The sequence below is a fragment of the Poeciliopsis prolifica genome, unplaced genomic scaffold (assembly GCF_027474105.1).
Source record: "Poeciliopsis prolifica strain line A6 unplaced genomic scaffold, Auburn_PproV2 SCAFFOLD005, whole genome shotgun sequence".
In the NCBI taxonomy this organism is placed as follows: Eukaryota; Metazoa; Chordata; class Actinopteri; order Cyprinodontiformes; family Poeciliidae; genus Poeciliopsis; species Poeciliopsis prolifica.
In genome coordinates, this window is record NW_026562380.1 from 11062075 (window position 1) to 11089820 (window position 27746).

A 27746-nucleotide genomic window follows, 5' to 3' on the forward strand; every position below is an offset into this window, starting at 1 on the left:
TGTGTGTGTGTGTGTGTGCGCGTGTGTGTGTGTGTGTATTTATGATAGTTGCCAGTGCAATAGGATTTGGCATGTGTCAAAGAGATTTTCACATTCAGAATCATGTACTCAATGGAAGGGAATTTCATTGAGATTTTTTTAGACACATGGATGCTAATGCATGTAAAGTGACATATTAGTGAGAGATTTCAAGCACATCTGTTATACTTATGAATTTGATATTTCTTTTTTTTATTTGCTTCTGCTTTAGAAGTGAGTTTTGAGCATGCAGTGCGTAAGATATATATATAAAAAAACTACTGCTGACATACACGGATCCACAGCAGAACACAAACACAAATGCTTCATACTAACTGAGTAAAAACAACCATTCACCAAAGTGTTGATGTGTGGTGGAACTAATTTAGTGAAATCTAAGTCCAAGTTTGGAAGCAAACTCAGTATTATTTATCCAACAAGGCAGATTTTTGCATATGAGAATATTCTCAGATAAATATGAACATGGCTGTAATCATAACAACCCATTCATATGCTTAAATAAACATAAGTTACTCAAATAAAATATATTTTTTGTACTAATGAGGGATTTTGTGGACTCTCTTCTAAATTTAGCCAATTCTGATTTCTTGTTAACAACAAATATCACCAAACTACTGCTTCCTACTTTCTTTATAAACTAAACATTTAAAAGTTAAACTAGCACAAATTTAAAATTTAATTTTGAACACTTCAAGCACTTTAATGAAAATAGATGACTGAGACAACAACTTTCAAACCGATGATTTTTTTTTGGTATGACTTTGTTGATCATAAAAGGTGCAAATGGTGCAAATATTGATATTTCAACTTTAAATGATGAAAGAGGCAAAAATGAAAGACAAATATAAATAGACTCAATAGCTTGAATATATATCAAAGTGGGTAACAAAAAAAAAATTCCCTCAGTAAAACCATTCTGTTATGCTGTGATCATTTTCACCACAGAGTAAAGTTACTTGGACATGTAATTGTACAGTTAATTACAGAGGAGCAAAGTCATAAAGCTACATTGTTGTCTGAAAAGTGGTAAATTTATTCTAACCAAATATTTAGTGTCTGTCAAAATCTCAAACTGCACAGACAGATCTGCTCCTAAAATAATACAAACACGCAAATAGTTTAGTTTATATGCAAATGAGTTAATTTGCATATATATAAGAACAAATCTCCCATATTTATGTGTCTTTATGGAAATAAAGATTTATATTCTGAAAGACTGTCTCTCTTAAATATAAATTTTCCCAGCAGTTTCTGTTTTTTGGGGGGGGGGAATAAACATATCTGTTAAAATTATAGTTGGGCAGGAACAGACTGACTGATTAGTTTATTCTTAAGTACTGAATTAATTTAATATGCAAGAACTCTGTATTTGCATTTTTTAATTTCCCAACTAGGAAGTCAGTAGTATTATTAAAATATTATAAATATAACCTGACAAAATGCTATTTATTAGTGTTATTTCTGTTTTGCAACATCATAAATATATAGTGTAACATGCTCACTCTCACAGAAAATGTATCTTCATTCAAATCATTTTACAAATTTATTCCAAAAATTTATAGCAAGGATATTTTTAACAAGATATATTTTATAGAGCTGCAACAAAACCTAAGCAACTCCCTAAAAAAATAATTTAACATTCTGTCATAAAGCAGCAAGGACAAAGTGAGAACAAGATCATTTGTAACTGAAAATAAAAGGAGATGGTGAGTACAAACACTCTATGCAAACAATGCATAAAAATATACGTCTGTTGAGACACATTATATTTTTTTTGTAATTCCAACTTCTAATTGTGAAAATGTGTTCTTGTTTGGCTGCTGTTCATAGAGGTTAGTTTTGATTCACAAATTTAATAAGAAATGTAAATTGTTAGTGATTTTTATCATCATTGTCATATCATTCATCCATTGTCTATATCGGCTTATGCCTGCAGGGTTGTGGGGAATAATGATAATATGATGCCACTGGAGATTTCTCCACTATTAGAGTTGATTTGAAATGCCACAATGAAAGCAGAACACCCCCCCCTTTTGAATAAGGATTATTGTTTTTTCCCCTCTGAATTATTTTTCATATCTGCTAATCCTTGGCAGGATGCAGACCTTTTTGAAAATTAGGTGCAACACAGCTGTGTGCTGATGGAGTCAGAGAGAGCTCTGCAGGAGTTAACGGTAATGCTCTCACAGGGGCCTAGAGATAGGTAAATCGGTTTGTGTAGTGGGGATTAAGGGCACTGTAACACAACTAAGAGGGGAAAAAAAACACTTATTAGAGCTGACATTTTGATCACATAGACATTTTGAGACTGGACTCTCATGACAACCGTTTACTTCTAGAGCTCTTCAGTCTGAAGCCCTCGATTTTTGTTGGAAATTTGTCTTATAATTGTACCAGAAACCTAGACATAATTTGTCTCAAATAATTTTCTGACTACGATTGGAAAGTTTGAAACAATGATTCCTCCTAAACTGCTCGTCTACCGCCGTACACACTGCGATGTTAACTTGGAGAACCTCCAGGAGACGTGGAGGCGAAAGAAGTCTTGCGGAGATCTCTTTCAGAATGGATATAGGGTGAGGCAGAGCCATCATGGCCAGGATGACAAGACAGGGCAGACTGGATTTTACCATACACTTTGGTCCTGTATGCACATTCTCTCCAACTGGGGTAAGAGCCTTAGCATTGACGTATCTTCAATCTGGAGTTGTGGTTTTATTTAGTAGTCTGATAAATATTCAATAAAATGGTGAGACATTTTTGATTGTGCAGAATATATTAGTGGAAATTCTTACCACAGCAATTTACTTTGGTCTTAAAGGTGTACATACATTTCTCCTGGGATTAGAATGGTTTACAGCAAACAACAATGATGATTTGCTGGTCCTTCATGGAGTCTTTCTCCACATAACCTCCATACTAACGTTTGCCATTGTATGAATATTTTCCCATCCATGACTGAACTATTTTCTACCATTTGTTTCTATCCAAATACTTCATTTTGAAGTTTTGTTTCATTCCTTAAAATGATCTCCTTCTGTCATACATTGTACTCTCATCCCCTTTCTGTATGTGTTTCTATTTCAAACAGGTTTAAGATTTCTGAGAGCACTAAGACTGATTCAATTCTCAGAAATATTACAGTTCCTAAATATTTTGAAAACAAGGTAAGAAAAATAAAATTTTCATGTATTAAAACTTGAAACAATAATTTACATTTTTACCACCTTATGTTTATACCCAATAATCTTCATCTTAATTTTTATGCATATTTAAGGACTAATTGTAATAATTTCTCTGCATGCAAAATAAAACATTAAAGTTAAAAGCTAGATATGTATTTAAAAAGTATTTTCCTTTTACATTAAGAACTTATATTTTTATACAAATTTTTATGGCCAGTTGAAGTATGGAACCAGTTCTTGTTGTCAGGTGTTTCTCTGTAATTTGTCTCATTGTTTGTCTCCAAACCAGCAATTCCATCAAGCTGGTGAACTTGTGTTCCATCTTTATAAGCACGTGGCTCACAGCGGCTGGATTTATACATCTGGTAGGTAAACTTTAACATAGCATTAGCAACAGTTTGACATGGCAAAGTAATCACCTTATTCACTTCATAGAAAAATTACCTTTGACATATAAGCAACAGAAAGTTTCACCAGGTATTACTTTGAAGCCCTGTTTGGTAATTAATGTTCATTATAGCTGTGCAGAAATAAAATCAATATGCAAATAATGACAACGACACAAAGCTGTTCTTCCCTATTTATCTTGTTTCTTTCATTAAATGCTGTCAAACACTAACTAGTCAAACAATGAAATTGACATAATTTATGTAATTTGTTATAAACTGTATAACACCCTTGTTCAGCAACACATCATGCATTATAAAATATCACCACTAGGTGGTGGTCAAAGCTTGATATAATGAAAAAATATATCCCAGCTGGCTGGGATATGTTTTTAAACAAATTTCTAAGAAATTTGTTTCTAAGAAATTTGTTTAGGACATTCTGATGATTGTTATGAATAATCATCCACACTATTTCTGTTCCCATTTCAACTGTAGGTGGAAAACTCAGGGGATCCATGGGAAAACTTTGAAAATTCCCAGTCGCTGTCTTACTGGGAATGCGTCTACTTGCTGATGGTGACGATGTCTACAGTGGGTTACGGGGATGTCTATGCAAAAACCACCCTGGGCCGCCTGTTCATGGTCTTCTTCATCCTTGGTGGTTTGGTAAAATCAAACATTTCTTTCCTTCCTACCCTCACTTTTATATCCTCAGTAGATTATTTAGACCTAATTTAAATCATGACTGCAAACTGTATGAAATATGTGATATGCTAACAAAAGTATGTTTTTAAATAATTTAATCTTTGTTGCCTTTACCTGTACTTGTTATGTATCTGTCAGTATCCTTGTGTTTAGCCTACTGTATCCTGTCTGCTCTAGTTGTAGGTCCCAGTGTTTCTTTGTCTGGTCCCCTTATGTGTCCTTCCTATATCTGTTGAATTAAAGTATATGCTTCTGTCTCATAATATTGTTATATTATTCTCTTATAAAAGCAATTGCGGTTTCAGGACACCCCTCCTTCTGTGTCTATTCCCACATTTCCAACAAACACAGGGGCAGAGAGATGAGGCTCAGGCCAGCCTGACTGGTACCACAGCAACCCCCTCCTTCCTCACTTCTTTACAATCTAGTATCCTGTTGGGCTGCCACAAGGACATTAACGTAAACACAGGCATGCATGAATGCGCACACCTGTAAGCACTCATGAGCACTGGCACACAGCTGGAGGGCTGTGGATTAAGGATTTACCCTAATCACAGTTTTTTTTTTCTTTTTCTGAATTTGGATCCGTGACAGTTTAAATATTATCGACACATGTGTGATGCTATGTTGTGGCTTCATGCTCGTGATGATAGATTGTTTTTCAGAGAGCTGAAAGCTCTGGAAGTCTTTATGGAAGCAACTTAGTGTGCTTTCTGTCAGTACCAGTGCCTGAAAAATTATTATTAATATAAAATTAATGAAATTTTTAGGAAGTGAAACTTTGTATTAACATCTTTTATCCTTTCACATCCTTTATTAGTACAATAAGCACAGTAACTCACCCCAGTGTGTATTCTCTAGAGCAGTGGTAAAAGCACCAGTGGTGGTACTTTGGCTTCTGTTAGTGCTTCCTCGAAGAAGATATTTGTAATTTGCAAGACAAAACTGTAATCTAGAACTCCAATAGACAAAGAATGTGAGTTTTCCATGCACATTTTTCACTTCTTTAAGTTCTTCTCTAATTAAAAATGCAGTGAAATAAATGATAAAGTCTGCCTCAGTATAATACTGCTTCAGTATTGAACTGTCCAAGTCCAAGCACGGTCTAGCCGTTTTCCAACTTAAACATTGTCTTTTTTTTTTTTTATTAATATGCTCAGTGACCAGTGTGACTACTATTAGCAGTGCAAGCAAAAAAGTGTGCATTTTTTAAAATGTGTAATTTGAAAGACTAACTACGTGTATATTGGAGAATAATTTGAAGAGATAAAAATGAAAGTGTTTATTAATTCAGAGCAGCCATGTTATATTCTAGTGTCAGCGTTGATGTGAAACAAATTGACTAAAACCAAAAGACTATGACATGGTGAAGGAGTGAAATGTTTAGTTCGTGTTGATGATGTCTAACTCTCAGCCTTAATAGACTGAATGGAAATATCCTTTAATTTCCCATAATGTGTAAATTTCTTCTGTCATTCCTGCATTGAAAACCCAGCTTTTCCTAATATTGCTGTTCTTCCTTTGACTTAATTTGTATCCTAAAAATAGGAAGCTTTGAATCTTTAAGATACAATAACATCTCCCCCTCCAGAGAGTGTTGCGGGTAGTGCAAGCTGACATTACACTGATCAGAGAAAATTATTATTATTTTTACTTTTTTTACATTGTTTTTTTACATTTACATTTCTGAATGTTCAGTCAGTAATCAGAGCCAGTCAAACTTAAAGTTGTCTGAGCTGATCAGCCTAATTCGCATGCATGTCCTCTCCTTATAGTTTTATGGTTGATATTTAAGCTTTTACTGATAAATGAACACCAAGGACTAACCTAATGACGGCATACTGAATACAACCCTTATCCCTTTCGAAGCTGTGTAACTTTGCAAATGCATCCAGCTCATTCTCTAGCCCAACAAATGAGTCTTGATGTGTTTTGCAGCTGTGAACCATCAGGTGGGCCTTTTCAAATCAACCTGCCAGATCATCTGTGTTTGTTGGACAAAACATGGCACATAGGTTTCAGTTTTAAATTTCTGCCACCCAGAGAACGGTTTTTGGTGCCATCACAGACTGACAATTATTCAGCTGTGACAAAATTTGTGTCTGAAGAATTGTAACATAGCGGGGCTTAAAACATGTGATGCAATAAAATATTTTTCCACATGAAGACATTCTGCCCATATATGAATCTTAGCATATCTCTACAGATAAGCAAGGAAAACATTTACCATCTAAGAAAAAAAAAAAATAATAATTGGATTTACATTCTCCACTACCCACTCTTTGGCATAGTAGTCTTTTTTTTAGTCTCTTCTTCTGTCTTCTATCTCCTCCTTAGGCCATGTTTGCCAGCTACGTCCCTGAAATCATAGAGTTAATAGGAAACCGCAAGAAATATGGTGGTTCCTATAGTGCGGTTAATGGGAGAAAGTAAGTATTCCAGATGGTTCTGCTGTTTTTAAGTGTGCGGTAGAACCCTCTCTGCATGCCTTTTTTCTTTTTTTTCTGTTCCATGCATGTAGGCCATGTTTGCTCGCTACGTGCCAGAAATTGCTGCTCTCATCCTTAATCGGAAGAAATACGGAGGGAGTTATAACTCAACACGAGGCAGAAAGTAAGTTGAAATCCAGACAAGGTGTGGTTGTGTGACTAAAGTGCACCCCCTGTTTTAAGTTTATAGGATATCAGGGGTTGGTTTCATGTTCATAAAGTTTGAGTACAATAATAAGATAAAGTTAGATGAAGTCACACTGCGTGACTGGAGACCTTGGCCATTAGGACACACATGTTCATGCCCCCTCACTCTTGCTTTCACTCTTTCACTCTTTTTCTACCTACCATTTTTTCTGAATCTACTTCTCTCTTTCCTTCATTCAACACTTTCCTTAAGTCATCAGTGTGCTTTTTATTTTCTTGTTTTTGTCCACCTCAACACATCTTGTGTTGCGCTATAATTTAATTTGGACAATAGAGCTTTCATGACTGCTAAACGTTTCAGTCTTGCAACATGCTGACCTGTGGTGCTTCTCTGCAATAAAAATGTCCAATGCATCCATAAAAGGGTTAAGTTTAAAAAAATAAGATAAAATGAAGCTAAGAGTCATGAAATCCCTACTATCCCCTTTTCAAGGATTTTCCCATGAGAGCATAGAAAGACTGAAACATCTGCAAGTGCATTATTATTGGTGGTCTTTTCAAGCATCATCAATCTCAATGACCGTTGCAGGATATAAGTTCTTCTACTTTATATTTTATTTTTATTTTTTTATTTTGCCTGATTTAGTTCTGCATGCCTTAATCCTCTCCTCAGCTGCATCATACCTGGGATGTTCTTTACGACCTGTCGTATCGTTGCTTTTTCATTACCTGCAAACCCGATGAAAAAGCCCTAATCGCCGTCGTTTGTCACTGCTGTAGCACATTGCATCATCCGTGCTTGACATTATTCTGGCCCTGATCTTCAGTCAGCTCCCACACCCTTGAATGCTGGATGCCTCGCTCCCATTGGAGGCTCTCAATTGCTTTTTGCTTGCTTTTTTTTTTTGCCTGCTCAGTCCTCGGTTCTTGTGTGTGTCTATGTGGTGTTTGTCTCTTGTATTTTGCCGTTTGTGTGGATTTGACTGTAAAGTCTGTGTGTCTTTAGTCAGTTTACTATTTGTACAAGAGTGCCACACTCCTCTTTTCCCTTTGTGGCTCAAACCTTAAGCCCCATCACACTATTGGGTATCTGCCTTTCAGTTCAGTGGCATTGTAGCACACAGTTTAATTACCAGCACATATACATCATGTACAAACACTTTGCTGCTTTCATACATCATGCATATTTGCACCTCTGCAACAGAAATTTATATTTAATTCAATCATAGCTTCAATTATCTGCTCAGGCTACCCTATTTTGTCTGCACTAATGAAAATCAGTCACCTTAGCATGTTAGCTGCTCTATTTTAAGGGATTTTATGTCACTAGTGACCTTTACTCAACAGTGGCTAACCAGGAGTAATGGCAGAGAGACAAAGGAAAGACATACAGTCTAAATAATCGGGGACCGGAGTCAAATCAGAAACAACTATGTCGAAAACTGTAGTCTCTGTAAACTGTGCGCCTGCTCTATCAGTGAGCCATGTGGCGCCCCAGCATGTTAGACATCTGAATAATTCCACTAATACTTATCTGACCACTTGGGGGCACTCTTAAAGCATTATATCTCATGCCCAGGTGTTAATTTGATTGTTTACTATGAAGAAATAACTGGAAGGAGATGGTGATGTCATGGCAAAAGTAATTTAGACTAATACAACATGTTTTTAGCACGCCAGCAAAAATGCATATTTTAAACAGCATGCTGTATGTGTCCAGAGCAGACAAACAGTCCTCTTTTTTTCTCTTTTCTGCTAATATTTCATGGTACCATCTTGCCTTTTCTCTCTCTTTCTTTCACTCCTCTCCATTGTTGCTCCCATCAATTTCAGACTCTTTTCTTAGTAGTGGACAATCTGTAGAGTCAGCAGAACAGGAAGGCTTGAAGAGAAGAAAGAAAAGCCTTTGTTCTGTAACATCCGCTTGTCTCTCAGATAAGATTGATGAAATGTTGTTTAGCCAGTGACTTCAGCCCTCACTCGCAGAAGGGTGCTGAGTGAAGCCCTTGTCAAAACTGAGGATCATTTCTCCCTCTCACTTTATTTTTCTCCTGCTACACTACTTTCCGTCACTCCCTTTGGTCAGATACATGGTAACAATCACTAGAGACCCACAAAACACACAAACTCTGAGAAGCCCTGGAGTTTTGCAGAGCAAATTTAGATAAGTTTAGGAAGAGCCTATTATCAAAAATTGGTTTGTCATGTGGCTTTCTGGTAGTGCCTAGATTTTCATACATTAACATGTAACAGCTGTCAACACATGAAAAGCAAAATGGAAATGAGATTAGGAGATTATTGCAACTGATTGATTATGGAGCTTTCAATCGATGAGATCATGATGCATTTTAAATTATTCCAAACGCAACTAAGGTTTCAACTCTGCTGTCATTTAAAACAAACCTTTCAGGCTATTTGGAAGCTGGAATTACTCCTGATGTTAGATTTGTGTTTAATGTTAGCTTTGGTGAAATTTCCTGCTGCACTGTTGCACATACCCATGAGCACACTGACAGCTCGTATGTTGATGTAGTAATGACAAGGGTTATGTTCCGTTGGAGTCCACTGTACTTTGAGCTCTGTGGTTTCCATTATGAGACTGAGGTTTCCATTAGTCCAAATTTCAGCCGACGGTTTGGCATAAAAACTGATTTCAATCCTGTCTGAACCTTGTCAGAGACCGTAGGAGAAAGAAAAAGGTTATCCATTTGAATTGTGCAGACCGAGACATATTCACTCTGGACAAAAAGAGAAAGGTGGTATATCATAAAGTACATAGCTTTGTCCATCAGAGAAGATGTAGTATTATTTATTACTGTCACAGATTTCTGAACATGGGTTGAAAACTTAACATTGAATTAAAGTTGAAAATGACACATCCTTTTGGCAGGCTTTACATAAATGTTCATCAATAACTTAAGGATTAGAGCAGTAGCAATTAAGTGACCTCTGTTACTGATGTTTGAGCTCTGTGTTCATTTCATGTTCCTTGTTTCCTCCAAGGACATCCTGGGATGTTGTCTATGTGCATGCTTTGTGTGCATGTGCAATTATATACCCTGTTGCATTTAATATTTTTTGTGCTGCTTGTTTTTTGCTTTGTTTTAAGTTTCTGGATTTTTATGTTTTATCGTAAGGAACTGTGTCAATAAATTTTATTTTTTTTGTTTTATTTATTTTTGTTTTTTAGATCCAGTGCCTTAAAAAAATATTAGTACTTCTGCAAGTTTATTACATTACAATTGCTTTCTCTGGTGTATTATTGGGGGATCTTATTAGGTAGAACAACAAAAAGCGGTCCAAATTAAAAACTGCAAAGTGTAACAAAGGTTCTCGTTTTGCAGCATTTACAGCTTGAGCGTGGTATGCTATGAAAATCTAGAGACTAAGCTCTTTGCCCCTTTTTCATCCCAAATCACTTATGCTGATTTGAAGATGGAGAGATTTAGCAAAAATCTATTTTCACATTTTACTCTAAATTCTAAGACAGATTTGTTTTTGTACTTTGAATGGATCAATGTACCATATTAACATATTGTACTCTAAACCATTTCATGGTTGTGTTTTTAGTATTTAGAGGGATGTGCTTTGCTGGTTTTGCAACATACCAAATGCTTTGGCTGTACATATAAAAAAGTTTAATTGTGGTCACATTTAATCAGTACAACTTCTTCCATATGTTTATGGTGACATTACTCAAAGATTTGTTTGAATAATGTATTTTTTCTGCAATATTCTTACATATAACCTGGATTTTTTAAAAATGACTTTCCTAATACTGGAGAAATAATGTTTAATTTATCAATGAGTCCTAGGTGTGAAAAAACAGCAGCAAATGTTTTTGTTTTTATGCAAATACATGCTTTCTGGATGTGGTCTTTACAGTTACTTGTTAATCAGTTAATCTTATGCTCAACCAAATAGGTTTTCTGTACAGTTTTCCCTATATAGTTTTTCTGAACTAATACAGGGGTTACTCAAATAAGGGAACACTACCTATTTAAATTTTTTACTTTTTAAGAGTTGAGAAACATCTTGTGCCAAGTAGAGTAAGCTTCTCGCAGACATCTCAGCTCATCAGCTAGTGAGACCACACAATTGCCTTTTAGCTCTGCTCTGGCCAAACATTTGATCACGACTACTCATTAGTTTCTGGTAAAGGTCAGAGGCAACATCTGTGAAAAGCATTTTGTCTCACAACATTCCAGAACTGTCATTCTCATAATATGGCTGTGGCATTGCTTTGCCAAGACTGCTGCAGTTCAGCCCTGCCAAGGCCATATGTTTCAGTGCAGAAGACCTATTGATCTTGACTATGGGTTTCATCTAACACCACTAAATATGTCTTCATTTGAACAAGCCAGATTGAGCAAGACTTCAGTAATGTTCTGTACAGCTTTAAGTCTTGACTTTAAAGGATGACTTTAAAGGTTAATATCTTCACCAGGTCTTCCTTTTTGTGTATAAGAGCATTATGGTAGATTAAAAGGTGATTAATTTTACACAGTGCAAGAATAAGACAGCAAAATGCTTTGTGTAAATTTTATTTAGGTAAAAAGTGTGTCAATCCAGGTCATGAAAATGACAATGGTCATGACACAGGCTGCTGTATTATATATTGTAGAAAATACAATAATACATTTTTTACACCTGTTTAACTAATGAGCAGCCATCCATCTCCACAAGCTATGTGTTTCAGAAAATAATGTAACCATCACACTTTTTAATATCTTATTCTATCTAAAATGTAGTTTTATGTATATTTAAATCTGGTGAAATGAAGCACATTTTTAAAAAAACATCCAAGCCTTAAAAGTATGGATGTCACTTTTGTTGTTACCCTAATTTGTATATTTAGTTACTCTTGTTATGTTACCAATGCAATAAAGTAATTTATTTTTCATACTTAATTATTGCCCAAAAACCTGTGTATTTAATTTCTATAACTTACGCACAGGCTACGAATTCCCCCAAGTAGTCAAGTATTCAGCAGTAGAATTAATCAGAAAACTTGTCTTCTGTGCTGATGGAGTTGCTTCAATATTTGCCATGATCTTGACTGTTTTGCATGACCTAGTATAAGATGAGAGTAGTGATTTTTTATGTCATTGCTGAGAGTGTTGCATTTTGTTGCTCAGAGTCGTTCACTCTGTTATCTGAGGTTTTTTTTTTCAAAATGTATTTTTAGTTATGTAGTCAAATTTATCCAAGAAAAAAAAAAGTTTGAAAGAAAAAAGCTTAATGACTTGTTTGCATAAGTGCACACACAAAACTAATAATTTGACAAAACACTTTAATTCATTTTTAGGAATCCATTTTCTTTAGCAGCCAGATATTGACTTGATGGTGTTCACCCACTCTACCTTGCAATCATTTTCCAAATTTCTTAGATTTAGAGGAAATATGTTGTCCATTGGCCTCTTCGGAGACCTCATATATTCATATATCCTCATATATTGTCAAATTTAGTTCAGGCGGATACGCAGCCTACTAAAAATCTTTGTCTTGTGGCCAAACAATTCCAACGTGGCTTGAGATATATGCCTGAAAATAATAAAGCGTCTGGGTCAGAAGTAAATGTTATTTTATTGGTATTTCAAAGTATTCATAATTCCATCTCTCTTGGGAAAACTCTGATTTCAATGAAAAAAAAAAAAAACTAATCCAAGAGAATGATGCCACCTTTCCCATATTTTACTGTGGAAGTCATGTTTATTTGTTGATACTTAGTGTTGTTGTTTTTGCTGAAGTTACATTTTGCAATCCTGGCCCAAAGGTTATGGTTTGGTTTCATCAGATCATAACATGTTTTTCTACAAGCTTTCCAGGCATTTTTGCAGTGGTTGTTTTGCTTTGAAAGAAAAGTAAACTCCGTTTATCCTAGATCTGTGGAGAATGCAATAAGTTGTTGCCACATTGACATTTAGTGTTGCTGTCTGCCTCTTGGCAGTCTCCTAACCAATTACTTTTTGCCATGCTAATATTGTCCCATATTTTTGATATTTATTCATGATTTTCCCTGTTGTGGCATGGTGAGATTTGTTGTACCCTCATACAGAGAGGTCTCTTTAATCCTTTGCAACTTGTCTGCAAACTACAGGGTTAAGCCAAGGTTGCTGTTGTATAATAAGATTGAAAATCCAAGTAGGACAACTGACCTTTATTTATCAGATTCAGCAAAATTGATAATAGGTGTAAACTCAAGAAGATTGCTTCAAATAACCAGAAAGTGTTCTGACAAAATATTAGTTGAAGGGTGGTCCACTCCTATGCAGCAAGACTTCTGATAACAAGTCTTGCAATAATAATAATAATAATAATAATAATAATAATAATAATAAACTTACAATGTTATTTTGGAAGAAGAAACAAAATAAAACCATATTATGTGCCATCTCTAAAATGCAACCTTCCCAGCAGATGATTTTCTGAAATGATAAAACTATCCCTCCCAACCTGGCATGGCTGGAGATAAGATTGCTATAGTGTCACATGTGTAAAATTGTGATGCTGAAACTCTAAAATGCCAGTCACAATTGCTATAGTGCAGGAGTACTAAAAGTCTTTTACCTCCAATTGTAGTGATATATTAACAGAAATAGTAATCGTCCAGAAGTGTGATCAAAATCCTTACAGCTGTTCTCTTAAAAATATGCCAACTTGTTGAGTGAGAAAGGCATAGTTTTTACTAAGCAAAATTATTTCATCAACAGGAAGTGCTACACATTGCAGGTGGATCTCTGGCACAAAAAAACTAATTATCTGAAGCACCACATGGTCAAACATAACAATTAATATTTAAATGTCTTTTTAAAGTAGTTCAAATTTTTCACTTGAGGAAAAACAGGGACATAGCCTTAGCCCTAAGAACCATTTTAAGCAACTCCTGTCTCTCTTTTGGCTGTAATCAGCTCAGCGCATTTTCTGTCAGATTCCCCAGTCATAATGCTGAAAGTTGCCAAGGAGCTGTCAAATACTCTGTGGTCCTGTTTACAGTCTGTGTCAGCCACAGGCCTCTGAATCATTTTGAGAGTTTTAGTAATGCTCTGTATAAAAGCACAAAGTTATTGATGTATATGTCTTTGTCAAAATCATTTCTGCTCACAAAGGGCTGGTTTGGCTGAAGAGACAGTTTTTATATTGAGAACAGATGACACTACAAGCATTGTGGGATATGTGATTATATCTTAGAGTTTCTGTAATAGTGCAGAGTGAAGTATTTGATTGCACTGAATTTAACTTCTTCCATGAAATGGGGGGAGGAAAAATTCACCCATATAGCAAAAAAATATATAATTCAGTTACTGGTTTGCTTTGAAAATGCAATGCTTAACATTGAGGTTGTGGCCGTTTTTTCACTTTCTATTTGAGCTAATGTACTGCTTTGGTTTGTCTGATTTTCTTTGGGAGACATGCCAGTGTCTGCAGTGATTTATGCTGGCCACTCAAGATGTGTTCCCTCCTTTCAGGCACATTGTGGTCTGTGGTCATATTACCCTCGAAAGTGTCTCCAACTTCCTCAAAGACTTCCTACACAAGGACAGGGATGATGTCAATGTAGAAATTGTTTTTCTCCATAAGTAAGTCCATCTTTTCCTTCTTCAGATATGTAGGGCAGTGCAGAACATTATGCTGTGTAGAAGGTGTCCTCACATTTTCTAATGCTTTTCATTGTGTTCTTTGTATGATAGTATTTCCCCTAATCTTGAGCTGGAAGCCTTGTTCAAACGCCATTTTACTCAAGTCGAGTTCTACCAGGGATCGGTTCTCAACCCTCATGATTTGGCCCGAGTGAAGGTATCATTCCTGACCAAATCCCTCAAAATCCAAACAAGACTCAGACAGCCATGGTCCAAATTGAGTTTTTGAAAATATGGAGCATTAATTCTGCTGACCATTCAAGTTTGAAAAAGTCTGTTTTGCAAAAAAATAATAACATGTTTTCAAAAACAGATTGTGGTAAAAACAAAAGACTGGATGAACTGTGTATTCTGTTTGCCATTATTGTGTTTTAAAGACATTTGCTTGTTTGGCTCTTCCCACAAAGATCGAGTCAGCCGATGCCTGTCTAATTTTGGCCAACAAATATTGTGCAGATCCTGATGCTGAAGACGCTTCTAACATCATGAGGTATAATATGCTATGGACAATGAAATCAGTACGAAATAAATAAGTTGATTGTGTTACATTTCAATATGAATCTCTGCGGTTGTTTTCCAAGGGTCATATCCATCAAGAACTATCATCCCAAGATCAGAATAATAACACAGATGCTGCAGTATCACAATAAGGTAAGATTTCACTATGTTTTTCGTGGGCTCCACAGCACATTACAATTATGACAACGATACCTTTTCAGCAATTGTCATTTAAAAACTATTTGCTAATTTTAAAGCAGTAGGAGCAAAGTAGTGTTTTGAAAGCCACATAAGCACTCATTGATATGATGAAGAGAGACTTAGACTTAGACTTAGACTTGACTTTATTGATCCCTTGGGAAGACTCCCTCAGGAAATTATAGTTACCAGCAGCTCACAGGCAAAAATGTGGCACACAGTAAGCATACACAAAATACAAAAAAATACAAATTAAATACAAACAAAGAATATAAATACAACACAAAAGGAAATTATAGCAATTTGGTCGATAGATTGACCAGTGATATGGTATTGCACTGTATGGTTTGGCCTGATAAATATGGAGTTCACATTTGTAGAAAAACTACTCCTTCTTCCCTCTGTCCTGTGTCACCTCCGACCCCCCAGTGAGGAGTTGTACAGTCTGAAGGCGTGGGGGACAAAGGAGTTCTTGAATCTATTGGTCCGGCACTTGGGAAGCAGCAGTCTGTCACTGAACAGGCTCCTCTGGCTGCTGATGACGGCGTGTAGAGGGTGGCTGCTATCGTCCATGATGTCCAGCAGTTTGTTCAGTGTCCTCGCCTCTGCCACTGTCACCAGAGAGTCCAGCTTCATGCCGACCACAGACCAAGAGTATTTTCACATACCGTTTGGTCTACAGCAGAGTATAAGATTAGTTTAAAGGAGTGCACTGGTGCAATTAATTATGCTTGATTGTCACATTAAATAGCAAAATTTATCAATTCAGGTCAATTAAATTTACATAACAGAATCAAACCAAAGATATGTGATATAACAGCGAGAATTTTCCTTGTGGATGGCAGAAAAACCCGGTGCTTTATGGCCCCTACTCGCGTGTCAGTGTAATTCTGAGACCAGAAATTTGATTTATTTAATGTTAATTGTACATTCAGTGAGGACTAATTAGAAATAGAATATAGTTCCATATATTATATAGCTTGATGCTGCATTTGTAATAGAAATTTATGCTTTGAGCTTTGTACTTTCACATTTGCAAGAATTTTAGATATGGTCAGAGCCCTTTAAATAATCTTGGGAGTTTGCTAAACATAGCCAGGCTGTTTGTATAAAATGACAGTTTTCTAGCTGTCAGTTGAGTCAAATATTAAGTTGATCGTTTAAATGTCCAGATTGTATCAACTGTTTGCCAAAATGAACTGTTCCTTAAGCAGTGTCTGAACCAAACGTTTCTATGGTCTTCTTTGTTTTACGACCTTTATGCCTCTCCTGCTCTGAAGGCCCATCTGCTGAACATTCCCAGCTGGAACTGGAAGGAAGGTGATGATGCTATATGCCTGGCTGAGCTGAAGGCTGGTTTCATTGCCCAGAGCTGTCTGGCCCAGGGCCTGTCGACCATGCTGGCCAATCTCTTCTCCATGAGGTCCTTCATTGAGGTAACTCACAGGAACAGATTTACTCGCCTTGTCTATCCATCTGAACAAACCAAAGTGTCACAGATTTCGTTCTCAGCATTCTGGAGATGGTTTTTGGACATGATTGAAGCTGAGTTTAACACAACCACTATTTTATATCTTATCTGATGACAGATTGGCCAAGTCTGTGAGAAATTCACCATCCTTGTGCAGAGAAAGGCTTTCACTGCAGTGTTTACAGTCATTTTGGCATGTGTTTTTTTTGTGACAACTCATCTGGAATCTGTTCAGTGTTTCTTTGGCCCAACACGAAGGTGGCTGCTTCTATTGAAGACCTGTTTTCATGTCACAAAGATGATGGATCGTCTAATAATAACCCGGCTGATGCTGTGCAGGAGAACATCTGCAGTCCACATTGGACAGATGTTGGAAAGGAAACAATGCTGCTTTTTTCTTTCCATATTTAAAAAAAATCCACATTTGAGGTTTCTATGCTTTTTCTTCTCAGATTGAGGAGGACACATGGCAGAAGTATTACCTAGAAGGAGTGGCTAATGAGATGTACACAGAGTATTTGTCCAGTGCCTTTGTAGGCCTCTCTTTCCCCACTGTGTGCGAGTGAGTATCATTCTTTGCTAAAAGTTGTGTTTTCTAAAAAATCTAAATAACAACAGACATGTGATGCTCAAAAACATGAAGTCCTTTTGTATATTTCTTCTCTAATACAGTGTTTTTGTTTTCCAGGCTGTGCTATGTGAAGTTGAAGCTGTTGCTTATTGCCATTGAATTCAAGTCTGAGCAGAGAGAGAGCAGGTTTGTGAAGTGAATGTTTCTGTCACATCCATGTGGTAACACTAAACTTCTTAGAGGTTTGTTTCAAGCAATAATCATTAGATTGTCTTGTAATAGATGTGTCCTCAGACTTAATGAAACTGATTTTGAAACAGTTGTATTCTGGTTGGAAATGGCATCTCTCAATAGACAATAAAAGCAAAACAGGGAGTAGGAAATCTGAAATACATTTAATGCTTTTCATCTACATATGAAAAAATATGTCAGAAATGACTTGGAGGGTATTATGTATTTTTATTATGTATTTTTCCAGGTACATTGGCATTTTATAGCAAAATCGAGTAAATAGGCTACCTTCAATCATCAAGCATATCTTAAAAGAAATTTAACTCCTTGAAAATTGGCCTCTGTCTTTTTAAGAAGCTCCTACTCTTTCCGACCTCTAGCTGTAATCGTAATAATGCTCCTCTTCAGGTCATTAGTAACCATTCATAGAGTGTTGGACTGAGAATGAGATTGCATGACAATCTCAGTAGACTTGCAGTTTTACCAGGTGTTTGCTAATTGTCACTGTTGCTAGTCTTGTGGAACTGAGAGGGAAGGCACACAGTGTACACTGTGGGTTGAAAGCACAGCTGTAGTCTGGAGAACCAAGGAAGAGCTTTGTGGAAATAGGCAGCGTGTTGTGACAGAAAGCATTTAGGCACCTGTAAATATCTGCCATGGGAGATTGAAGGATTCCTCAAATATGAAAGAATCAAAGCAACTCACCAGGTATGTTTCTTATGAGTCAATAACATAACATAATATTAAGCTCAAAAATAGTTTGTTTTACACAATAAACTCCTTTGATATGCTTCTTAATAATCAGTAGAAAAATATTGATTAGCATTACAGCAATGGAAACTTTGCTAACCAGTTTTTTTTGCCTATTTCTACTGATATGTTGATTATTTATAATGACCTCTAAGTTTTTCTCACTTCACAGACTGTATTAGATTCAAGTTGGGATTCTGACTAGGCCACTAAAAAGATTAATTTAAAACTGTTAGACACATAAAAATCTTTGAGCTTAATTATATTGAGAAATAGTTTTAGACAACTAAGAAGTGGTTGCATTAAAACCTTCCCATTGCAATCTATACCATTTACAGATTTACATTGCAAGTATGCTGAACAATCCAATTTCACATTGTGTTTCCCAAAGTTAACTGTATAGTGTTCCCTTTGAGTGTGTTTGATTACAGCATATTCTGCCTTTGTGTTTACTACATGACAACACAAAGTGTTTTTTTTTCTGTTATCTCAATTGCCAAATCCTTCCCACCCTTCACCATTTTGCCTGTGAAATGTTTTTTTTTTTGTGTGTGTGTGTGTTTTGACAAAGCTGCATGATGATGTCCATTTACAGAAATGGTCATTTTGACATTGGTACTTCATTTAATATTAACATTTTATAACATGATGCTGTTTACTCGTATTGCTTTCTAATTGATTCGCTTTAAACAAATGCCCTTTACAGTGGTTTTCAAATGTAATTTTTTTTTTTTACCACGATTCATTATTGCACATCTTTGTTTTCTTCAGTTTGAGAAACAACCAATAAATCAATTAAATACAAACAAACCTGTTAGATGTAAAAATGTGAAATAAAAATATTAGTAAAATAAAAGCTTACAATAATCTGCATTCATGTGCACTTGTTTGATAGGAGTCTATCAGCATCCCATACTGCAACATTTGAAATACTTACTTCATAGACAGACGTCTTGTGAATTAATCATTTGTCGCGTTGGACGTATGCTTGGACTTAATGTAATGCTAAAAAACTAAATTTATGTTCACCTGCAACTGTCTGACAAAGTATTATATTTTTGGTTGAAAACTGATGGGTATTTAGACCAGTTTATAATTTCTACGTTCTTCACTTGAATGTCACCCTCAGCTGAGAACAAACAATCCCAGATCATGATGCTGCCACCACCATGTTCCTGTGTGGTGTTATTTTTGTGATGCACAACATTGTTTGGAATTGTGGCCCAGAAGTTAAAGTTTCCTTAACTTCTTTCAACCTGCCTGGCCAGTTTTACATCATATTTTTATGATGTAAAACATCATAGAAGCGACTTGTTTTGAAGCGATTTGTATGTTCTTTTGATTTCTATTTGCCTCTCTGCAAATTGCAGCACTAGATAACATTTCTATTGTTTAGCTAAATCAACTGTAATTTTTGGGAGCTGTGAACTAAAATAAAAGCTAAAACTAAAATCTACTTTGAAGATGTATCAAACGTGCATCCAGTTTATTGAAGCTTTACTTTTTTACATTTCCCCTCTCACAGATTTGTTTGTTTTCATTTGAATGCTCTTGTCCCTTTTTCATATAAAAAGTATATAAAAAATATTGAATACATTTTTATGGTCTTTATTTTTAACCTAAAACTTGGGTGTTTAACATCAAAATATTTTTTTGATAGCCACTGTATATTGAGTTTAATGACATCATGGTCTTCTTTTCTTATATATTCTCAGGCCTTTCCATGAACTGTCTACAAAATATGTGCCACTATGCAATTGTTTAAGGGAATCTATCTTTACAGAACCTTTTATTACTTTTTTTTTTTAAAGTAATCATAAGGTCATTTTTAGGAGCAAAGACTTCAGCAACGGACCTGCATCAAATGCTGCCATATAAGGGCTATTTAGTGAACATGCAGAGAATTATGTAGCAACAGTTACATTATCCTCTTCTTTTTATGTCAATGATAACTGTTTGATTTGAGATTTTTTCTTGTTGTTTGCAGAAGCCGAAAGCGGTATGCCCTCTACCTTATCTTACTTCCAAAGTTCCACCCAATCTCCACCACTTTAAAGCTTCTGACTTTGGGAGTTTCCCCCAAGGATATTTTTCCAAACACTATCTCACAGGCCTCTTTTTTTCTGATTTTCTATGGTGTCCCTTGTGCTTAATGCACTAACTTCTTTGCAGGCAGAGAGAGAGGATAGATAAATTGGAAATGTTTGTAGAAGTGCTGTTTCTTTGTCTTTGCTGTTGTCGGTGTACCAAGGCCAAACTCTCACCCTCTTCATATCTACCTCGATTTTGGTCTTTTTTCAGTTTTGTCCTTAACCTTAATTGATTTTCTTTTTTCTTCACATTCAGTTTGTTTTTTCAGTGTTGCTCAGTTGAAACCCTTTTTATGTGTGTTTTCTCAGAGAAGATCAGCATTCCACTCATTGGTGTTTTTATATCAGTGTCAGAGCCGTACTTTGTGGTTCCTTGTCTCAGAATCAGTGATTAGTTTATGTGCAAACATGTTGGATCAGATGTGGTGTTGATAATCATTGATCTGCATATAGTAACTTTTAGACAGACACATTGCTTTACATTTCTGTAGAGAGTGGCTGACACATGTTTTTTTGCTTTCATGGATTTAATGCCAGTCACATCAACCTTTTATACTGATAATGCCGCACTCTAGAAAAAGCATGGAGCTGTTGAATTTGGAAAGCTGTAGATTGACCAAATCTAAACTTAAAATTCACAAGCACCACAATTCACTTTTGCATTCCATGACCCTTTCATATTCTGTGCTACATGTGTATCCATTTATGCATGTTTGTGTGTCTGAGTATGTGTGACTACCTTGAGAGGATGATTTTTGTGGTTGAATGTGCATTTTGTTTTCTCCATGTGCGTCTCAGCCACCATGTACAGTCATGCTTGTGCGTCTCTTGAGTAGATGTTCCTAAGTGAGGTCACTTCCTGTCAGTTTGGTGTTTGAGAAACAATCCAACTGCACAGAAGTTACTGCAACCGTCTGCATCTACGTACCTGTCCTTATTCCTGTACTACAGTGGCTATGCCTTTCTGTTTGATTCCTGTCCTCTTCATGCTGTTTGGTAACTGCATGCTCCAATACAGTCACATAAGATGTTTGATGCTTGCCTTGTTGCTCATAATGTGAGGTTTTGTAACTTTAACTTTCACCAGTTTGTACCTGATTTCACAAAGATGTCATGGTTTGATACGCCTGTAAAATCTCAGATTTGGGCAGCAATGTTTGTGGAACTGTATTAGCTGAATTAGTTGATGTACTTTTTACTGCATAGCATGCCAGAGATACTGCCTGTCTACTCCTCTTGGGCCATCCCATATGAGGGACTGTATATCATAGACACGGAAATAACAATTCGATCTGCATGATTGGTGCAATATGATCATGGATATGATTAGAGGGTGTGTGTGGATATATCTATATCTATATATAATATATAGATAAATATCTATATAGATCTATATAGATATAATATATAGATCTATATCTATATATTATATAGATATAGATCTATATAGATATAATATATAGATCTATATAGATATATCTCTATATATTATATAGATATAGATATATCTCTATATCTATATATAGATATATATCCACACACATATGATCAGCCATAGAATTATGATTACCTGAGGATAATGTGGGCAACACAGATCATCTGTGCTATGTCCTGTTGACATAGCACTATCTTATAGTGTTTTAAGAGCAGAATCTGCTTTGAAAAAGTGAAAAAAACTTTGCGAAGGATCTAATAACTTTGTGAAGGAGTTCACAAAGTTATTAGATGCTGCAGAAGTGAGCAAAAGTAGTTTTCAGTTTATGTAGTTTTCTCAACTTAATGTGTTTATTTTAATGATTGAATTCCCAAAGTTCTGATTGGATGGCACAAGATGGGATCTTAAGGTTACGTAGACAGTTGGTTAGTTTTTTGTACTTTTACCAGTGAAAGATACATTTATTTTAAGACTTTTCACACATCCTTACTAGTAACACCCAAAAATTTGTCTATGTCTGCAAATCGGGAACAATCAAAACATCTAAGAATGTTTGTACGAGACACCTCCAGATGTTTCTTTTGTAAAATCTGAGGACAAAGAAGCTTTTTTTAATGGCAAACAGGAGATCTCCTCAATATTAAGTGGGAGTTCATAATGCTATGGCTGATTGATGTTTGTTTTATTTTCTAAATTTTACTGTTTCTAGAGCTCAGAGGAAAGATTGTTTTGTGTTAATTAAAAAAAAAAATCAACTGTCACTTCTGACATGTCTATAATTATTAACGTAAATCAAGACATCTCCTCTTTTTTAATTATTCAAAAAAGTATGAGAGCCAAAAAACCAAACAAAATAGTTTGTCTTCTGAGCTTATATTTTGACGGAGTGTAATTTTTAAAGGGTCGTTGGTTCGATGTTTAACCTTAGTTGACACCCATATCATTGATGATTGTTGCCTTCAGGTAACCATTAATGACCAGTGTGTGTGCGTGTGTGTGTGTGTGTGGGCGTGCGTAAGTGTGTGTATGTGAATACAGTATATATGTGTGTATTCCGTGTTGTAGTCTAATTAATGGGGAATGATACAGCCAATCACTTTAAGAGTTTTGAATTGAATCCACTCGCAAAAAACTAATTTATAATATTAAAATATATCCTCTGATGCAGCATTATTCTAGTGAAAAATAGATATAAATATTAACTTTGTATTTTTTATTATATTAATTTAAATGATACTACTACTTTAAAGGGGACTTACTTACATTTTTTGTAACTTTTATTTTAACAAACTGTATATTTCGTATAGCACTTGAATATATTTTCACAAAAGTTGACAGAAAGAGCTGTTCATTCCCTTGCATCCTACTGTCAATTACTAACTGGAACAATTACTACAACTGTACATTCTCTATATTGCAGTCGTGTCTCAGTGGTCATCATAACATAAATTTTGTTTTGCCAAGATGACTGTATTTGAGTGCTGAGACTAAAACCACTTCATGGCCATGATTTTAATTCTTTCTGCCCTCGTCCCTTTTACTTGTACCTCTCTGTCCCTCTTCTTACCCACTGACCAACCCAGTATCATTTTGTGAGAGAGAAAAGAATTAAACTTCAGTGTCCGATCATACTGTTGCACATTTTGTCCATCTGTGTGAGTATCACATACACAAATTGTCCTAAAACCAAGAATGTATATCACACATATAACCACTAAATTAGAGTGGAGTAAACAGAGCGATAAAACTCAGTTCAGATTAACACTGTCCCAGTCAGATTGAAAGCCTTAACAAGTGTGTGTACCATTCCTCTTGATTAGCATGTTGTGGGAATTATCTGAGGAATGTCTGGACATTAACAAGCCTTTTTTCTGTCTGTATGTCCTTGATTTCCCAGCATCCTCATCAATCCAGGCAATCACGTCAAGCTGCAGGACGGAACACTGGGATTCTTTATTGCTAGCGATGCCAAAGAAGTAAAGCGGTAACTATGCATCCGTGATGGAAAAGAAACCCCCAAACAAATCTAGGGATTGAGGAATTGAAGAGCTTAACATTTTTTTGTCATTTGTAGAGCATTTTTCTACTGCAAAGCTTGTCACGATGACATCACAGACCCCAAAAGGATCAAAAAGTGTGGTTGCAAACGACGTGAGTATCTGTCCTGGTCCTGGACACCGCTGGTACCTTTCCTCCCCTTCCTCCCATCCCTAAACCAACTTGTGGGTTTATTTGTCTCTTTTTAGCACATCAGGTTTCCACAACACAAATCTAAAAGCCTCTCATTGTGCCATTGTTATTCTGTTCAGTGCTAATGTGTTTTATGTCATCACACCATTATAATCATAGGAAAGTGTTTGATATGGGTCCCATTTGAACTTCCATATCATCCATTATGGTAGGCTCATTTGTCCAGAGTTTCTTTGTCTTTTGGTAAATATTTAAATGTTGTCCTCACAGTGCATCTTTCCTAAGTGTAAGCAACAAATAACAACTTCACACTAAGAATAAGTTAAAAATGAAGAAAATATATCAAATAGCAGTAGCACTTACAATTCCATTATTGACAGACTTAAGAAACAAGTTTTCTTTGCAATGTTTGAAACAATTAATAGCAGTATATCCAGCAATTTGTACTCTGATAGCTCCGCATCATATTAAATATCTTCAAATATAATATTACCAAGTCAGTTTGCATAATAATGAAAGCAGTTATTATTGCTTTCATTATTGCTGCTCTTCTAAACAACTTCATGTACACCACCCTCCACACTTAGATGTGTAAAAAGTCTTAAAATCATGTGCATCATACTGTACTTTTCATATTTCATATAAAGTGAAACTTAAACCTCTTTACATTATTTTAACTTTTTCAATGTCTAGGAGCTTCAGTAATTTATGAGTTGCTGTTTCACTGAGATGTAAATATATTACATCAAGGTTGTTTTTACTTAGACACACCTTGATATGGGAAAGACAAAATAATATGCTTTTTGAGTTAGCCGGATGAGTAGTGATTTTCATAAGTGCAGGAATGTCTAATAGAAAATCCTCAACAAGTATTTGTTTAATACTCTCTTGTGCTATTGTCTCACACCAAGAACATCAGACTTCCCGTATATTATCATCTTAGTACTCCTGTTCTTCTTTAAACAATTTTGAACATTTGAAAACTGAAGTCATTTTATAAACTTGACTTGTATTCAGCAGCTGTGATTGTTTTTAAACTGCAAACATGGAGGACATCGTTTGGCCAGACGAAATTCAAAGAATTGGATCTGTGATAAACACGATTGATGGAGGATTTTTCAGTGTGACATTGTGTTATTACAATAAAATATGAACTAATTTAGAGATTGCTATGCACTTTACAAGGGATCTTGAAAAACTTGGAGGGTGCTGTACATAAAAATTATTGACAGCATAAGGTGCTGAAATTTTGTAAAATTTCACTTGGATGTAGCAATGCATAGTATTTTTACATATGTCAGTTGTCAGTTAATATTTTTTCAATTGGTTGAAAAAGATAAGATAAACAATAGATAATTTAAAATGTTGTCAAACAGACACTGTAACTTGTCTAGATTAAAAATATACTCTTAATTCTTTCCAGTTTTTTGCTTTAAAAAATGTCATTTACTGTATGTTTCAAGTAGAAAAAACATCAAGATTCTTAATATGTCGTGGATACAATATCTTGAATGATTTTATGTACTTTGCCCCAAAAAGTTGCATTTGTAGAGGCATCAGTTCCTTCACTACTGTGGAACCCTGCCCTGCAGTATGTTCTGGTATATCATATTCTGTTGTCCTTTATTGTTTTTGTTTCCATGTTTCTTTATGACCAGTGACAAACTTTTGATGTATTTCCTTCCCTGCTGCCATTGGAAAACACCTCTTTATTTTAACTACTCATTGGTAGTGATTTATTGTGAGTAAAACAAAAATGGGTGTCTTATTACCCAGAGTGCAGTGTTTTATATTTTTCCTCTTTAGCCAATAGTATATTGTATCTATGTTGCATGTACCAGTGTAGCTTCTGCATCCCTTTCCTCGCCTCTCATTTCTTACACTGTGCTCAAACCAGACCAAAGCGAATGAGCATAAATCAAACTTAAAACCAACATCAGGGCTTCTCCTATTTTCTTTTACCGACACACAGACTAGCTAGAAGAAAAGAAATTAAGTTCAACCTAATTGGATGTGACTATCAACCTTTGTCATTTTTGGTCACAAATTGAGAATAAATCTAATCTTATCTTCTTTATGTAGAAACCAATCTGCTCTGAGATTTTTGTCATTATCCCACAATAAAATAATTTAAAATACAAGATGTCAAAGTGTAACCATATGCAGGCAAGAGCTGCTGACATTTAAATTGACCTGTTTTCTTTCAAAAGAACATTTGTGCGGCTGTTCTTTTTTCTTTTCTTTTTCTCCCAGAGAGTAGAAATTGTCCTTGTGGGACGTTCTGTTAAATCCTGACAAGCGAAGCTGCCAAAACACAATCAAAACAATCTTTCTTGTCCCACTTTTTTCTGTGATCTCAGTTCCCATATTTCCTCAACTCTGGCTGAGTTTTCAGAGATCATCTTCTCCCTTCAGACTTGAAATGCTGCTGCAACAGTGTTGCACATTTCAAATCTGGAAAGTCATTGGGCTCTTTATATTTTAGACTCGCTGCCCTGGGTGATAAGTCCTCTAGAAATGAAGAAACAATAAATGTCATAGCATTCTGCTGCCACTAGATGGCAATACTTTTCCAGTCATGTACAATACTAAATGTAAATGTTGATGTCTGTGGAGGAAACTAAAATCTCCTGAAAGCTGTTCAGCAAAAATACAAGGATAGTTGTGTGGATTTGTCAAATACATGTAATCAAAAAATTAACATGTCTTACAGATTTAAGCGCATCTAATTTGTTGCATCCTTTTGTACTCTTTGATGTTTTATGTTTACATGATACATTCATTGCTCAAACGATCTGAGCCAGCTGTATCATTTTCCTTGCATTCTTGCTGAATAATTAAAAACAACTAAGCTTTTGGAGGGGATTTATATCAGAATGCTGCTCTCTTGGGGACATCCTTTATATTCAACATACCACCTCCGAATGCTTCTGATACAGTGTGATGTCCTCCGGTGAACTGTAAGAGGGAGGGACTTATCAAACACCCATGCAGACAGTTTAACTCGGTTTATGTTATGTTGAATCATCAGTCAAAGATGCCCTATTATGAACAGCTCATGGTCCTCGAACAGAATCTGGTTATCTGTGAAGTCAGAAGTGAAAGACATTGTCAGAGTGTGTGTGAGTGAGTATGAGTGTCTTTTGTTCCCCATCTCCCCCTTTCCATTTTGGTAGAAATCCTCAGTGTTACTTATATATACTGTGTACCAAGTGCCATGCAAAAACTCTGAGTTTCAACAAATTCAGCATGATGTTACAGATTCACTGCACCTGTTTGCACATGCCTCCCCCAGAACTGGTTCATTAATGTGAACAGTTATCTCCTTTCCTTGTTGCTCACAGCAAAACTGCACTTTCTGCATGCTGTTCATATGCTCACGAAGCATACGTGCATGATACTCAATAAAACAGTCCCTGATGCCTTCTGCCAAGTTTAAACCTATTACTTCATTCAAGATCTGCTTTTCCAATCTGAGTAATGGGTCATGGATGTTGACAGTGTCTTTGCACGGGTGCCAGACTGTATTACTGTGCTGTCTGTTTGCACCTCTCCATTGAGAGAATGGGGATCATGGACTGTTTCTGCCCAGAGTCACAGCAATCTACAGATGCATCTCTGGGGATTTTCACTGCTCCTCCCTGGGTTCAAGGTTTCATACAATGCAGACCAACACATAGCCATATATATATGGTTGACTGGTCATTAATAAGTTTAA

At 35.8% G+C, this 27746-nt stretch overlaps 1 protein-coding gene across 18 annotated transcripts in view; it reads left to right on the plus strand.

The window, feature by feature from the left end:
• The window catches only part of kcnma1a (potassium large conductance calcium-activated channel, subfamily M, alpha member 1a), a 145953-nt gene that overhangs the window by 78810 nt on the left and 39397 nt on the right, over positions 1 to 27746 (plus strand). For 8 of the 18 annotated variants that reach the window (XM_055029969.1, XM_055029960.1, XM_055029950.1 and 5 more), the window contains exons 6-19: positions 3131 to 3206; positions 3514 to 3589; positions 4109 to 4279; positions 6656 to 6747; positions 14424 to 14534; positions 14646 to 14751; positions 15002 to 15084; positions 15176 to 15245; positions 16571 to 16726; positions 17214 to 17323; positions 17450 to 17518; positions 20301 to 20312; positions 23736 to 23822; positions 23913 to 23989. In XM_055029969.1, the coding sequence (XP_054885944.1) occupies positions 3131 to 3206; positions 3514 to 3589; positions 4109 to 4279; positions 6656 to 6747; positions 14424 to 14534; positions 14646 to 14751; positions 15002 to 15084; positions 15176 to 15245; positions 16571 to 16726; positions 17214 to 17323; positions 17450 to 17518; positions 20301 to 20312; positions 23736 to 23822; positions 23913 to 23989 (1296 nt within the window). Of the gene's footprint in view, positions 1 to 3130; positions 3207 to 3513; positions 3590 to 4108; positions 4280 to 6655; positions 6748 to 6839; positions 6932 to 14423; positions 14535 to 14645; positions 14752 to 15001; positions 15085 to 15175; positions 15246 to 16570; positions 16727 to 17213; positions 17324 to 17449; positions 17519 to 20300; positions 20313 to 23735; positions 23823 to 23912; positions 23990 to 25760; positions 25770 to 27746 lie in introns of all 18 variants that reach the window. The other 10 variants (XM_055029968.1, XM_055029962.1, XM_055029952.1 and 7 more) reach the window with 4 other exon arrangements.